At 33.0% G+C, this 12,491-nt stretch overlaps 1 protein-coding gene across 1 annotated transcript; it reads left to right on the top strand.

The window, feature by feature from the left end:
- The first annotated feature begins 1,403 nt into the window (after positions 1-1,403).
- On the top strand, positions 1,404-8,632 carry LOC108329389 (probable sugar phosphate/phosphate translocator At3g17430). The gene is made up of 10 exons (XM_017563566.2): positions 1,404-1,588; positions 2,397-2,502; positions 2,614-2,721; positions 2,920-2,951; positions 3,029-3,079; positions 4,812-4,873; positions 4,990-5,251; positions 7,015-7,280; positions 7,376-7,464; positions 8,075-8,632. Exons 2-10 carry the CDS (start codon positions 2,404-2,406, stop codon positions 8,228-8,230), a joined length of 1,125 nt encoding a protein of 374 aa, XP_017419055.1. The 5' UTR covers positions 1,404-1,588; positions 2,397-2,403; the 3' UTR covers positions 8,231-8,632.
- Positions 8,633-12,491: the final 3,859 nt, after the last annotated feature.

Genomic DNA, 12,491 nt, shown 5'->3' with positions numbered 1-12,491 from the left:
TATTGTCAATTCGAGCCAACCTTCAATTAGGATCGACTCGGTCGACCTTCAATCATAACTGACTTGGCTAAACTTAGTTTTTTGTAAGTTAATTCAACTTAATTCTATCTTCGATTAAAATTAACTTGACTTGACCTTCGACCAGAATAATTCGACTCACTATTCATTCTAGATCTACTTTGCTCCACCTTGCACTTGAGTTGACTTGATTCTTAAGTCCCTTAGCACAACTTAAACATACCTTATTTTTATATATTCAAAATTCAAAAGCAATCCAATCTAATAAATCAAAATTGAAATACATGGATTGAATTTAAAATAAAAAATATAAATTTGATGAATAAATACATTTTAATAGACCTAAAAATATAAATTTAAATTAAATTGATCTCAAAATTTAAGTTATTTTTATATATCCTTAATTTGCACTTTAACTTAATATTAGCATGATTCTGATTTCCTTATTGTAATAAAAATAATATCAGTCCGTTTTTAAACTCAATTTTTACCAAAGTTTTAAAATGACAATGATTAATATGTTCAAAGGTGAAAGTACTTGTCATACTATGATACATGCAATAAAAAAAACACACATACACACGTACTGGACACCAGAAATCTTCCACATTTTCATAACCTATCATGTATAAATAAATAAAATTGATGTAAGGAAATGATTCAATTAAAGAAAATTCGTATTTTAAGTTTGTTATATATGCTATGATGTAAGATGTTAAATTTATTTATGATGATTAAAAAAATAAAGCATTATAGTAAATGATAACTTAATATTTTAACATAAAAAAAAAAGAATTTACGTGTGTAATAAGATAACGTTATGGATAAATTGACAACTTCAATGTGTGATTGAAAAAAGGTGAAGTTATCTGTGTTGGTAAATTGACAAACTAAAAGAGTAAATATTACTAAATTTTATTATTTTGACATTTTCCTTATTGAATTTCAATTTATGGAATTAAACATTCTTCAAAACATGGAATAAAATGTTTTATTTTTTTAACCAGGTCAACTCTATAAAATCTTATACAATTAAATATTAATTCCTACTTCATTAATTAACTTAATTTTAACATAAAAACTGCAAGTAAATCTTAACTAAAATATTACATATGTTGTAAGAAAAAATATATTATTACACATGTACAACTGTTTGTTTTAATTGAATTTTTAACATGTATAATTGTCAAGATTCACACAATTCAAAGTTGGAATCGTTAAAATTATATTCTATGACTAAAACAATAAAAAAGTTTGTCCTGAGCTTATATAGGAAATAAAGCAGAAACTAAATTTGCTTGCAAAATAAAATAAAATTGATAGGAATAAATAAAAAAAAGTAAAAAGAAACTCAAAGAAAATAAAATAGAACGCATAGCATTCCTCTTGCTGTGATTGAAAAATATTTAAACCCTTAATTGAAATCTTTGCATTTGAAGCTAAGACAAAATCTCGGATTTATCGGTTATAGCTCTCGATGTGGTACAATTTTGGTCGCGTTGCTGTGATTCTGATTTTATGTGTTCCAATTTCTGCATTCCCCATTCTATTGTTTAGATCAGCATAGTCGGTAAATTCTCTCTCCCATCTCTCTTTCTCATTCTTTAATCTTTCCTATTAATGTTTCCTTTTAAGATTTTCGTTCAATTTCTTCTCGTCAATCGCTACTATTAATCTTACTCATTTTTTCATTCTCTCAGTTTTATTCCTGATTTCGTAAGAATGACTTTGTTTACGGCGTTTGAATTCAATATCACACCGTTGAATCGAAACTGTGTTGGAAGATTCTTAGCTTTCTCCGCACATAACGAATCAAACAGTACCCTCGTTCTAGTTCTTCAATATTTACGTCGTGTGAATGTTGGTCGGTGCAACACTAGGGTGTTTTCCTCTCTAATAGACATTAGTTCCAAATTTATATTAATTTAGGAATCGGTGCGAACTGTGCTTTTCCTAATCCGAGTAAAGCACTTTAGTTCTTGTTTTTGCACTTTTTTTATCCTTTGGTTTACTTATGCATTTTTAACTAAGTAATTGCGCTTGATATTAAGTGATTTTCATTTCCTTCTGTTTCATATTTAACATTTGTTCGGTAGTTTGAAAGGGAAAGTTCTAATTGAGATCTGTATCGATTATTTGTGGGAACACTTGTTAGTCGTCTTAACTGTGCATGGCAGTGAAAGAAAATGTAATATTTTCATAGTGTCTTTTCTTTCTTATATTTGTCCATTACTTTTATTCCATTCCCAGTATACACTGACCTAGGTCTTTGAAGCGCAATGTAGTTAATTGTACAACAATGTGAGTTTTTAAATTGTGATAGCTGGCTTTCTTATGTATAACGATTTCTACATGCTGGATTGCATCGAGTTTTGCAGGTAAAATATGGCCACCATGGGGATAGTGACCAAACAGCATCTGCTAACCTACATGTATCTTCTAGTTTACATTACACTTTCATCAGGGGTTATTCTTTACAACAAGGCAATGCACATATATGACAACAAATTCATTCGTTTATGTCTTGTGATTAATCTTATATTGTAATATATTTTGCTTAATCTCTTTCCTCTTATGGGAATTGGTTTATTGCAGTGGGTCCTCTCTACATTATATTTTAATTTTCCATTTCCAATAACACTCACTATGATCCATATGGCTTTTTCTGGTGGTCTGGCCTTTTTGCTTGTCCGTGTTTTTAAGGTATAAGTTTTTCGGATTTCCTAATGTTATTAATTTTAGACTGTTATTAATATTTTTTTTTTGTATTTCTGTAATCTCTTCGTTATCATTCTGTTAACTTCTTGCTATTATTCTCTTATTAATATACATTAGATCTTTTCGTGTAAAATACTGCTTAACTAACTGGACGATGTCTTGTCCCATTTTCAATTGATGTAGGTTGTGTCACCAATTAAAATGACCTTCAATATGTAAGAATTCTACATAGACATTCTGTTTCACATTGCATTGAATATTTCTGGCTTCACACAAAGTGTCTGATTTGCAGATATGCGACTTGTGTGGTCCCAATAAGTGCCTTCTTTTCCGCTAGTCTGTGGTTAGTATCTGGTGTAATTGACCTAAAGTTGTAATTTGAGCAAAAATATTTATAAATTCACTAATTTGTAATGCCTGTGATTGTATCTTAAATACTCGTCTATACTGAATTCTTTGATTAAGTGTTAGGGTATAAGGTGGGAGGTAATGTTAGGAGTTGGAAAGTATATGAGAGGAGAAAGTATAGAAGGAGAAGGGGACCGAACGGTGAGAGAAGGGGACCGAACGGTGGAAGATGGGGAGAGAGCAGGCCGAACGGTAGGAGGCAGGGAGCGACCAGGCCGAACGGTGGAAGGCGGGAAATATTTAGAAATAATTATAGTAAATAAGAATATATCTTAGGGAAATATTTTATTTAGAACAATATTCATATTTTATTCTAGGGAAAGATTTTATTTAGAACAATATTCATATTTTATTCTAGAGAAAGATTTTATTCTAGGGAAATATTTTATTCTAGGAAAATATTTTATTCTAAGGAAATATTTTATTTAGGAAATAATTAATATAAATAAAAGGGAGAGTCTAGGGTTAAAGGTATGCTTTTGATTATTGAGTTTTGTGACAGACATTATTATCTTGTGAGGGAGGTTATGCTCTCAAAGTAATTGAAGGAGGTTATGCTCCCAATTATTGTTTACCCTTGTTTATTCAGATATTACCATCAATAAAAGAGATTCATTCATCCAATATCATTCGTTTATTGTTTTGTTACGTGTGAGAGAGTGTGAAAGGTTGTATTTGGCTAGTTTACGTACTCAGGTACGTAACATTAAGTGTTTGATGCTATTGACCTAAAGTTGTAATTTGAGCAAAAACATTTATAAGTTCACGAAATTGTAATGCCTTTGTTCGTGTCTTAAATACTTATTCATACCGAAATCTTTGATTCTAAGCTTAAGTTGACGTAAGTTCAAAGTTTCCATCATTTTAGCAAAAGTTGATACTCAATTGTTTCTGTCTTGGTCTCCCCCTCTTTGTCTCTCTCTCTCTTTAATATTTGATGAGGGGTAGGGTGATCAGATGTATGCTCCTACGACTACCCTTACTTTGATTTCAGGTCGTGTTCTTCATTTTTGAAAGTTTCATATGGACTTCTGAAGACCTTTTTTAGTATTCACACTTGGAAATGTGGGGCTATATAGTATTGCGACAAAAAAAATGATAATTATGAATTTTATTACTATACACAAATATTTAACCAACATAAGAATTTTATAATGTAATTGTTATTTATTCTGCTGTTACCTTCTGTGTTCTTGGAAATCTGCCTGATGAGAAACAAATGGTTTCATTGCAAACTTCTTGGATCAAGCAAAATAGTCCAGCACAAATACTATCATCAATTTTCTGTTTGGTGATATGAAAACTAAGAAGATTTAACTATCTTTTTATGGGAAACGTATGATATGTTATGCATTATGTAGACAACCTGGCAATCTTAGGCATTTAGTAGGAGATTAGCTCAAAACTAATGATTGCACAAGCTTTTCTAGGTTAACATATTATTTTAAAATTGCTTATTCTATACCATTTAGATTGGATTTTAATGCATTGGATGGCTTTTATTCTGGTATCATAGTTTACTTATAAATCAAATAGAAATTGAGGTAAAGTTGTATCAATAATGAGTATGTATTACATTGCCTATATAAATAAAATGTTTTATCAGTTACTTTAAACACTAGTAAAATGCCTCTCAGTTTTGTTGCATGACTCTATTATCTATTTAGGTTTGGGAATACTGCTTATCTGTTCATTTCTGTGGCCTTCATCCAGATGCTTAAGGCCCTCAGTAAGTTAATTTTTGTGTATCATCTTTCCATTTGACTTTTTTTCTAAATATAATTCCTTAATGAATGATTGTCGGTTAGCTGTTTTTGATTATTTCTTTTAATTTACACTTTACAGTGCCAGTGGCAACATTTCTCGTGGCTGTAACTTGTGGAACTGAGAAATTGAGGTGTGATGTATTCTGGAACATGGTGCTGGTCAGTGTTGGAGTTGTCATTTCCTCCTATGGAGAAATTCAATTTAATGTGCTCGGCACAGTTTATCAGGTCACAGGAATTGTTGCTGAAGCTTTGAGGCTGGTATTAACTCAAGTTCTTCTTCAGAAAAAGGGCTTGACACTAAACCCTATTACCAGCTTGTATTACATAGCACCCTGCAGGTAGATATGTTCTTAAGTATTTGAAAGCCCGTATATAGTTCTGCTTATGCTGGTTGGAGGAAAGAAATCAAATGAAACCTCTTTTCATGTATATGGGATCTGATGTTGATTTTGATATGTATGTTTGGAATGCCACTGAATATTATGGGATTTGCGTCCCTCCCTATAAGTCATACCCGTCTGAGAATTCTTTGCCTATTTTTCACCATCCATCTTGTGCCATGGGTTAAAAAATACACATGGTGTACTGGGTTAGACAAGGATCACAGATAAAGTAATTTAGGAAATAGCAAATCATGATGAATTTTTTTGTTATCTTTTTGATCCCATGGTTTGTTTAATTTTAATAAAGCTTTTTTTTATCAATATGATTTTTTTCGGGAATCTTTGATTAATTTGGTGCTTATTCTTATGAATCAATTGATGACCTGTAGTTTGATACGGTGCTTCACCAGTATATGATTGTTGTGCTGCTTCCTGCTTGGGTCCTGGGTTTATGCTTTATTTTACTGCACTAATGGGCTGCCAGCCCAAAGCCTTCAAAGGCCAAAGCATGTAAGGATTAAACCCTATTGGGCTAAGGATTCCGCTTATTCATGCCCTCATCAATTACTATTGTGATGAAAAGTTCTAGTCCCTAAAACAATCTCCTCCTCCTCTTGGTGGCTAACAAGGAGTCCCCCATTCTTGACACCGCAGAATAAAGCTCCTACAACAATCTCCTTCCCCTTACTTCACAACTTGGCACCACACTAAGCAACCCCACCTTCCCTATCCATTTCCAACTATCTCCTTAAGCAATTTGAAACCAGCCATCCCCTAAGCGCCTCAAGTTTAGGCCACGCCCTCGGCCTTTCAATCATTGTTTTTATTTACACATACAACTCCCACAACGTCTACAACAACCTCGTTTTGCTTCCCTCTTTTTTGTTCCTTCTTGCTCTAATTGCTCGAAATACAAGGTGTGAAACTCCAGTTCAGTACAACCTATCACCAGGAGACAAATGAACACACAAAGGATGTGAACAGAGGATTAGAAACATACCTCAGGTGTTTTGTTAGTGACCAACCACACTCTAGGTTCATTTTCTCCTTTTTGTAAGTACTGGTACAAACACTACTCACAATGGTGCCACTGGCATGTAGCTATTCTAAGCTATGGTCAGCCACCACAACACTGCGTCACTTCACCAAAGGCTCAACTGATAACACCAACCTCCCAGCATCCCTCCTTCACCAAAGGGCTTCATGAACTTTGCCACAACATTGTTCAACACTAACCCTCCTATCACACCATGCCACATCAACACTAACCTTGAGGACAAGGTAAACATCTCAAGAGTGAGGCATTGATTGGCTGCCATTCTAAAGCCTTCAAAGACCAAAGCGCAAAAAGATAAAATCATGTTGGGCCAAGGATTTTTATGGATTGAAGTAAAATTAGTTGTTGTTTAGTATTGTTTGTTTCAGCTCCCAAGCCCACTAGCCAGTGGTTGTCTTATATATCCTGAAAAGCTACGAATGAATGACAGGAATAAAGATCATTTGCCTCTCAATTTTTCCTTTTTCTTATTGCTTTGTAGGTTAACCTTAGACTTATGTATAATTGCCATTTCTCTCTAACATCTCACATTGGAATGGGACTTTGGGTGGTACGTTTTTGGTATATCTGTGTATTGAAAAAGTAATAGTTCCTTAAAGTTCAAGTTACATTTTTATTTTATCTGCTTGAATAATGACCATTCAGACTTTTCTGTGCGCAGCTTTGTATTTCTTTTCATCCCGTGGTACATCCTTGAGAAGCCTGAGATGGAAGATCCACATATGCAGTTTAACTTCTGGATATTTTTCTCAAATGCTGTTTGTGCTTTCGCATTGAATCTTTCCACATTCTTAGTGATTGGTAGGACTGGGGCAGTAACTATTAGGGTGGCTGGTGTTTTGAAAGACTGGTTACTTATCACTCTTTCAACTGTCTTATTTCCTGAATCAAAGATTACCGGGCTTAATATTATTGGCTACGCTATTGGTATACATTTCTTCGATGAAAAAACTTTATAGAAGTTTAATTTCATTTGTTGCATAGATTTATTCTAAGTATCTCTAAATATATTTAATGGGCAGCTTTAATTGGTGTCGTTATGTACAACTACCTTAAGGTCAGAGATGTTCGCACGTCTCAACTTCAAAGTTCCCAAGATGGATCAACAAAGGTGAGTTTTTAAGTAATTTGTCTTTGTTTTGTAGTTTGATCTGTATTCATGCATTATTTGTTGGCCTATTCTCTTTGATTAGATGCGTTGAATGGTGACTGGTTCTTATACTTTATTCCATAAATAAGCATTCCCATCTATGATTGTTGATACTGATCAAGAAAACTCAATAAAATAGATGAAAGAATATTGATTTTACTAAATCAACCTTACATAATTATTTTCTTTCTAAATTTTGTAACCTCATTGCTCTTGCTACTCATTACTACTTATAGATAATTTCATTCTAAGATACCTATTAAGAAGTGATTTAATATTATTCAGATGAAGTTTGGTCCATTACACATTAGTTTTATGTATCAAACAAATGAGTAGCTTGGAAAGTCACCCTATTTCATTCCATACTTAGTGAATGAAGAAATTGAGTAAATTTTATCTCATAATGGCTTCACATGTGATTGTTGATCTGTTCTCATACTTTAAGTTCTCTTGCCTGTCATCTGAATTTACAACATTTTGCTGTTACGCTATCTTTTGCAACTTTGGTTTACTAGCTCTTTGTTCAAGTATGATTTCAGCTTTTGTTCTTTGCCTTCTCCAATAAATATAGGAGCTGCAGACAGAGAAAAAAACAGTTGTTGACATGGACAACAGAGAGGAGACTTTATGGAATGATTCAGTTTCTGATACTAATTTTGATGAAGAAGCACCTTTAATGGCTTCGTCACGAACATCTCATCTTGGAATTGGACGAAAACCAGCATAGCGGCAATCTAGCTTAGATGCTGTAAAGAACATCTCATATTGGAAGAAAGCCAGCTTAGCAGCAACCTAGCATTAGAGATTGAGCTTACAGGGGAGGAACCAAATCAAAGTATGCCTTAAACTTTCTTCCCAAGAAAGAACTCAAACGCCACCTTCCAAAAGAAGAGGGAAAAACTAAAGGAGAAAGAAAACAGAACGGAGGAAACACGCATTCTTTTAGTTGGTAAGTTTCATGTTTAAAATATAACCAGTAGTAAATCATTCTTGTATAGGGGCTTGACTTGAACATGCGATGGAGGTTCTGTTTCTTCCAAATGGACCTCTATTAACTGAAAGACTATTCTTGAGCTACCACCTGTCTATGCTAATTTTAGTTAAAATTTGAAAATTGGATGGTTTAACATCTGCTATGTCTCCTCATTTTCTCCATGACCTGCCTGCATCGTAGAATGGTAATTTAAATGTAGCACAAGAAGTATCCCCTTGACAGCTATTCCACTGGTCACAGTTCACTTTCACGCTGTCATTACTGCTGAACATTAGTATTAGCATTGAGATTTTTGGTATAATAATAGAAAGAAAACTTTTCCTTTTCATCCAATTTTGGGGAGATTGGATATTCTTCAATGTCATTAAATGGAGAGAATCTATATTTCTTAGGAAGGGCATTTACTTTATGATGTTAAAATTGTAGGGATTGTGATCATGCTCTTAATCTTAACCATTTTTAGGAAAAAGTTTGGTTAACTTTATGAAAATTCTGGATATATTGTTTCAAGGGTTAAATATGTTTTTCGTCCCTTAAGTATCACACGATTTTGGGTTTAGTCCCTACTCGAAACTTTGATTGCTTTTAGTCCTCATAGTTTTGAAACTATTACTATTAGTCCTTAAAATTGAACGACGTTAACTTTTGTTTGATGTGGCAAACGGCGATGTCACGTCTTATGCCAGCTTCCATCTTCACTCTCTGCCACGTTACTTTTCTTTTTGTCTGGCCAATAAGAACCTGACACGTGTTAGCCCCCTTCCACCCCAAATTAGGGTTTGCTAGATTGGGGAAACTTGCCCCTGCACCTGCGCCACGATTTTGCTCTTCTATCTTACACCGTCATGAGCCAAGAACGCGAGAAGGGAAGGGTTGCTCTCTTGTAGGTGGCGAATGGAGTTTTTGCTGTGTTTTTGGATTTGCAGGCCTGTTGCAGGTGATGGTGCATCTGGATGACGGTGATGATGCGAGGGAGGATGTCGCGGCTTACAAGGATTTTGTGCGTTGAAGGTGGCGTTGAAGATGCGCGTTTTCTGGATTTGTCCGAGTTTCGAATGCCATGGATGCTCGCGTTTTCTGGAATGCCATGGAGCACATGTTGATGGCGCGGAACAGTGGACGTTGGCGGTCGTCTGCTTCACCGAAATGGGGATGATAACCCCTACTTTTGGGCCGCGGAGGAAGGGGAGACTTCCTCACGACTCTGACCGGTTGTTGAGGACGACGTCGGCGGTGACCATCCTGGTTTGTGGCTCGCGGAGGCTGGGCTCTCTCAGGCGGCGATTGGCGGAGGAACGAGAGAGCTTCTCTCTCGCGCGCGGAGAAAAGGCAAGGAGGGAGAAATCGACGTCGCAGCCGGCAATGGCCTCGGTGGCGATTGGTGTCGTCGGCGACGCCTTGGACTGAGCGGAAGGTCCGACACGACGGTTGGTCCGATGGAGGCTAGGGTGCGCGTGTGTAAGGGGAGGCAAACCCCTCCCTAGGGCTCCCTTATTTGAAGAAAGGGCTCCGCTGTTTGGATTCTTTGCAGGTGAAGAATGGAGATGCTTGCTTGATCTGCGGCTTGGGCTGTTGCACGATTGGGGTGATGGTGCACGAGAAGCGAAGCCGTGGTTGCTCTGTCAGAGAAGACGAACAGAGTTTTCAAGCACAAGCAACGTGGCAGAGAGTGAAAAGGCAAGCTGGCATAAGACGTGACCTCGTCGTTTGTCACATCAAACAAACGTTAACGTCGTTCAATTTTAAGGATTAATAGTAATAGTTTCAAAACTATGAGGACTAAAAACAATCAAAGTTTTAGGGACTAAACTCAAAATCGTGTAATACTTAAGGAACGAAAAACATATTTAATCCTTATTTCAATTCTAAAATATTGAAAATAGAAATAAGATGAAAAGTTGTAATGGAATTGGACAATAACTTGTTTTATTCTTATTTGTTTCATTGGGATTGTATTTTTTTTTATTCCTTTAACATGAGAATGAAAATTATAGAAAAAATATAAAAAAAATATTTTCGTTCCTGGGAAATGTAGAAGGATTCTGTCAAATAAATGTCTCCTAAAATTTTGTATGGAGAAAATAATTTGTTTTGGCCTCTTTGCTTTCACTGTTTGGTTCAAAGGAATAACCTGTTCTTTTGTTTCTAAATTTCTCGCTTAGGATGCTTTCCAATAAATAGACAACCTTACCAACACTTTTTGTAGATGGTCTTCGAAAATTGAAAGAATTAAAACCTAAATTGACTTTTACTTGAGTAATTTATAATGATTAAACAATAAACTTATTTTTAATGATAACGTTTATTTAAGATTTTGTTATAGTATTAATTAGTATTTTATTATTATTTACATTATAGGTCTACTGAAAAATAAATTCCTAAGTAAAATATGTATACAACTTCATTTTATGTTTCAATTTTTTTTCATATGTTGTATAGCCCAGCTAAATTGTAACCCAAAACATGGTAACAGAGAAAACAAATAGTTTGGTATAAACTATATAGAAAGTTATTTAAAATTATACTTATAAATAAATGAAAAAGTCCATTATCTATAGCTGCCTCAAGCCGTTGCTTTAATTTATGAATTGATATAATAGTTATTTATCATATTGGCCTCTTCAATTAATCCCATTTAAAAAATATAATTGATTATTAAAAGCTTATTACTTAAAATTAAAATTAAGAGTATTTGAATTATTTTTTTAAAAAAACAACTTAACCTTAAATTTCTTCTCTATTTGTTTTTCTAACCATTTTATAATTATTTTTTGTATTCATATTTTGTTACCAATTTTATCTTTATTACTTTTTAAATTTTATAATTATTTTTAAAATTTTAATTAATTACCTATAATAAAAATTCATACATAATAAAATTAGAAAAAATATTTATTCTTTTAATAATTATATTAAAAAGTAATTCTTTTATTATTACTCACAGACATGTTTCTACTAATTTTAATAAGCAAAATATTGAACCTAGCTTTATTAATTTCTTTTTGTGAATAATTTGTCTGAACGTGTTTACCAAATTCTGTTTAAAATTTTATTATAAGAATAAAGTAAATATTTAATTATTTTAATAATTGGTAATAAGTTGATTTTATTCTTTACTAATATTTAATTACTTTCCATTTTAGTGATTTTTGCACACCTTGTGATTAGCCGGAAATACAATAAAGCATTTTTTAATCTAAATAGTTTTTTTAATTATCTTTTAAACTGAAACCAAACAAATTAATGGAATCTTAAAACTTATATAAACTACATAAAACACTGTATGAATAATTAAATAAACATATGCTTTTAATTTTTATTATTTTAAAACAATTGGGACGATAAATAAGTTACCATTAAAAAAATATTTAGAGTATTTTTTTTACGTTGCAGTACTTTAGGGTTTACAAAGCGATACAGTTTTTCCAAATATTATATGTAAAGACCAGTACAAAATGTAATTATATTTTTTTAAACATCTTAAACTTGGTTTCTTAAGTCCTTGGTTTTGTTCATTTTGTTCACCTGTATTCTTTTCTGTTCATGTTCATGTGAGTAACAATCATAAGACAAGATAAAATTACACACTAAAACAAGATGGGATATTGATTAAAGTCAAACTAACAATTTACTTTTTATGATCATAATAGAAAATTACGCATATATTTATAAAAATAACTTTATATTATTGTCCTAATAAAAGATCTATCATACAATTTTATTCTTATTATATTTCATTTTAGAAGTAATAATTCAAACTTTACATAATAGTATATAAAATATTATTATTCTTTAAAAAAATCATAAAATGACCAATTGGAGAAGACTTGATGTATTGATTAGATTCTAATAATGCACCTCAACTTCACTTATCTGGTTTCTTTACCGCGTTACTTCATGACCATATTAAAAATCAAAATACACAACAGGCTGAATGAATCGTACTGTATTTTAACATAAGTCAAATCTACCTTCAACTCTCAAAGTAACTTTG

This window comes from Vigna angularis, chromosome 2 (genome assembly GCF_016808095.1).
Source record: "Vigna angularis cultivar LongXiaoDou No.4 chromosome 2, ASM1680809v1, whole genome shotgun sequence".
NCBI classification, from domain to species: domain Eukaryota; kingdom Viridiplantae; phylum Streptophyta; class Magnoliopsida; order Fabales; family Fabaceae; genus Vigna; species Vigna angularis.
Note: the sequence above shows the minus strand (reverse complement) of the source record. Positions and strands in the feature narration are given on the sequence as shown.

What these genes read in the sequence shown, in the direction of transcription:
- LOC108329389 (XM_017563566.2), top strand. Translation starts at nt 2,404, where the DNA reads ATGGCCACCATGGGGATAGTGACCAAACAGCATCTGCTAACCTACATG. An exon ending in ATTAAAATGACCTTCAATAT is followed by an intron (nt 2,952 to 3,028) that starts GTAAGAATTCTA and finishes TCTGATTTGCAG; the next exon opens with ATATGCGACTTGTGTGGTCC. An exon ending in CCAGATGCTTAAGGCCCTCA is followed by an intron (nt 4,874 to 4,989) that starts GTAAGTTAATTT and finishes TACACTTTACAG; the next exon opens with TGCCAGTGGCAACATTTCTC.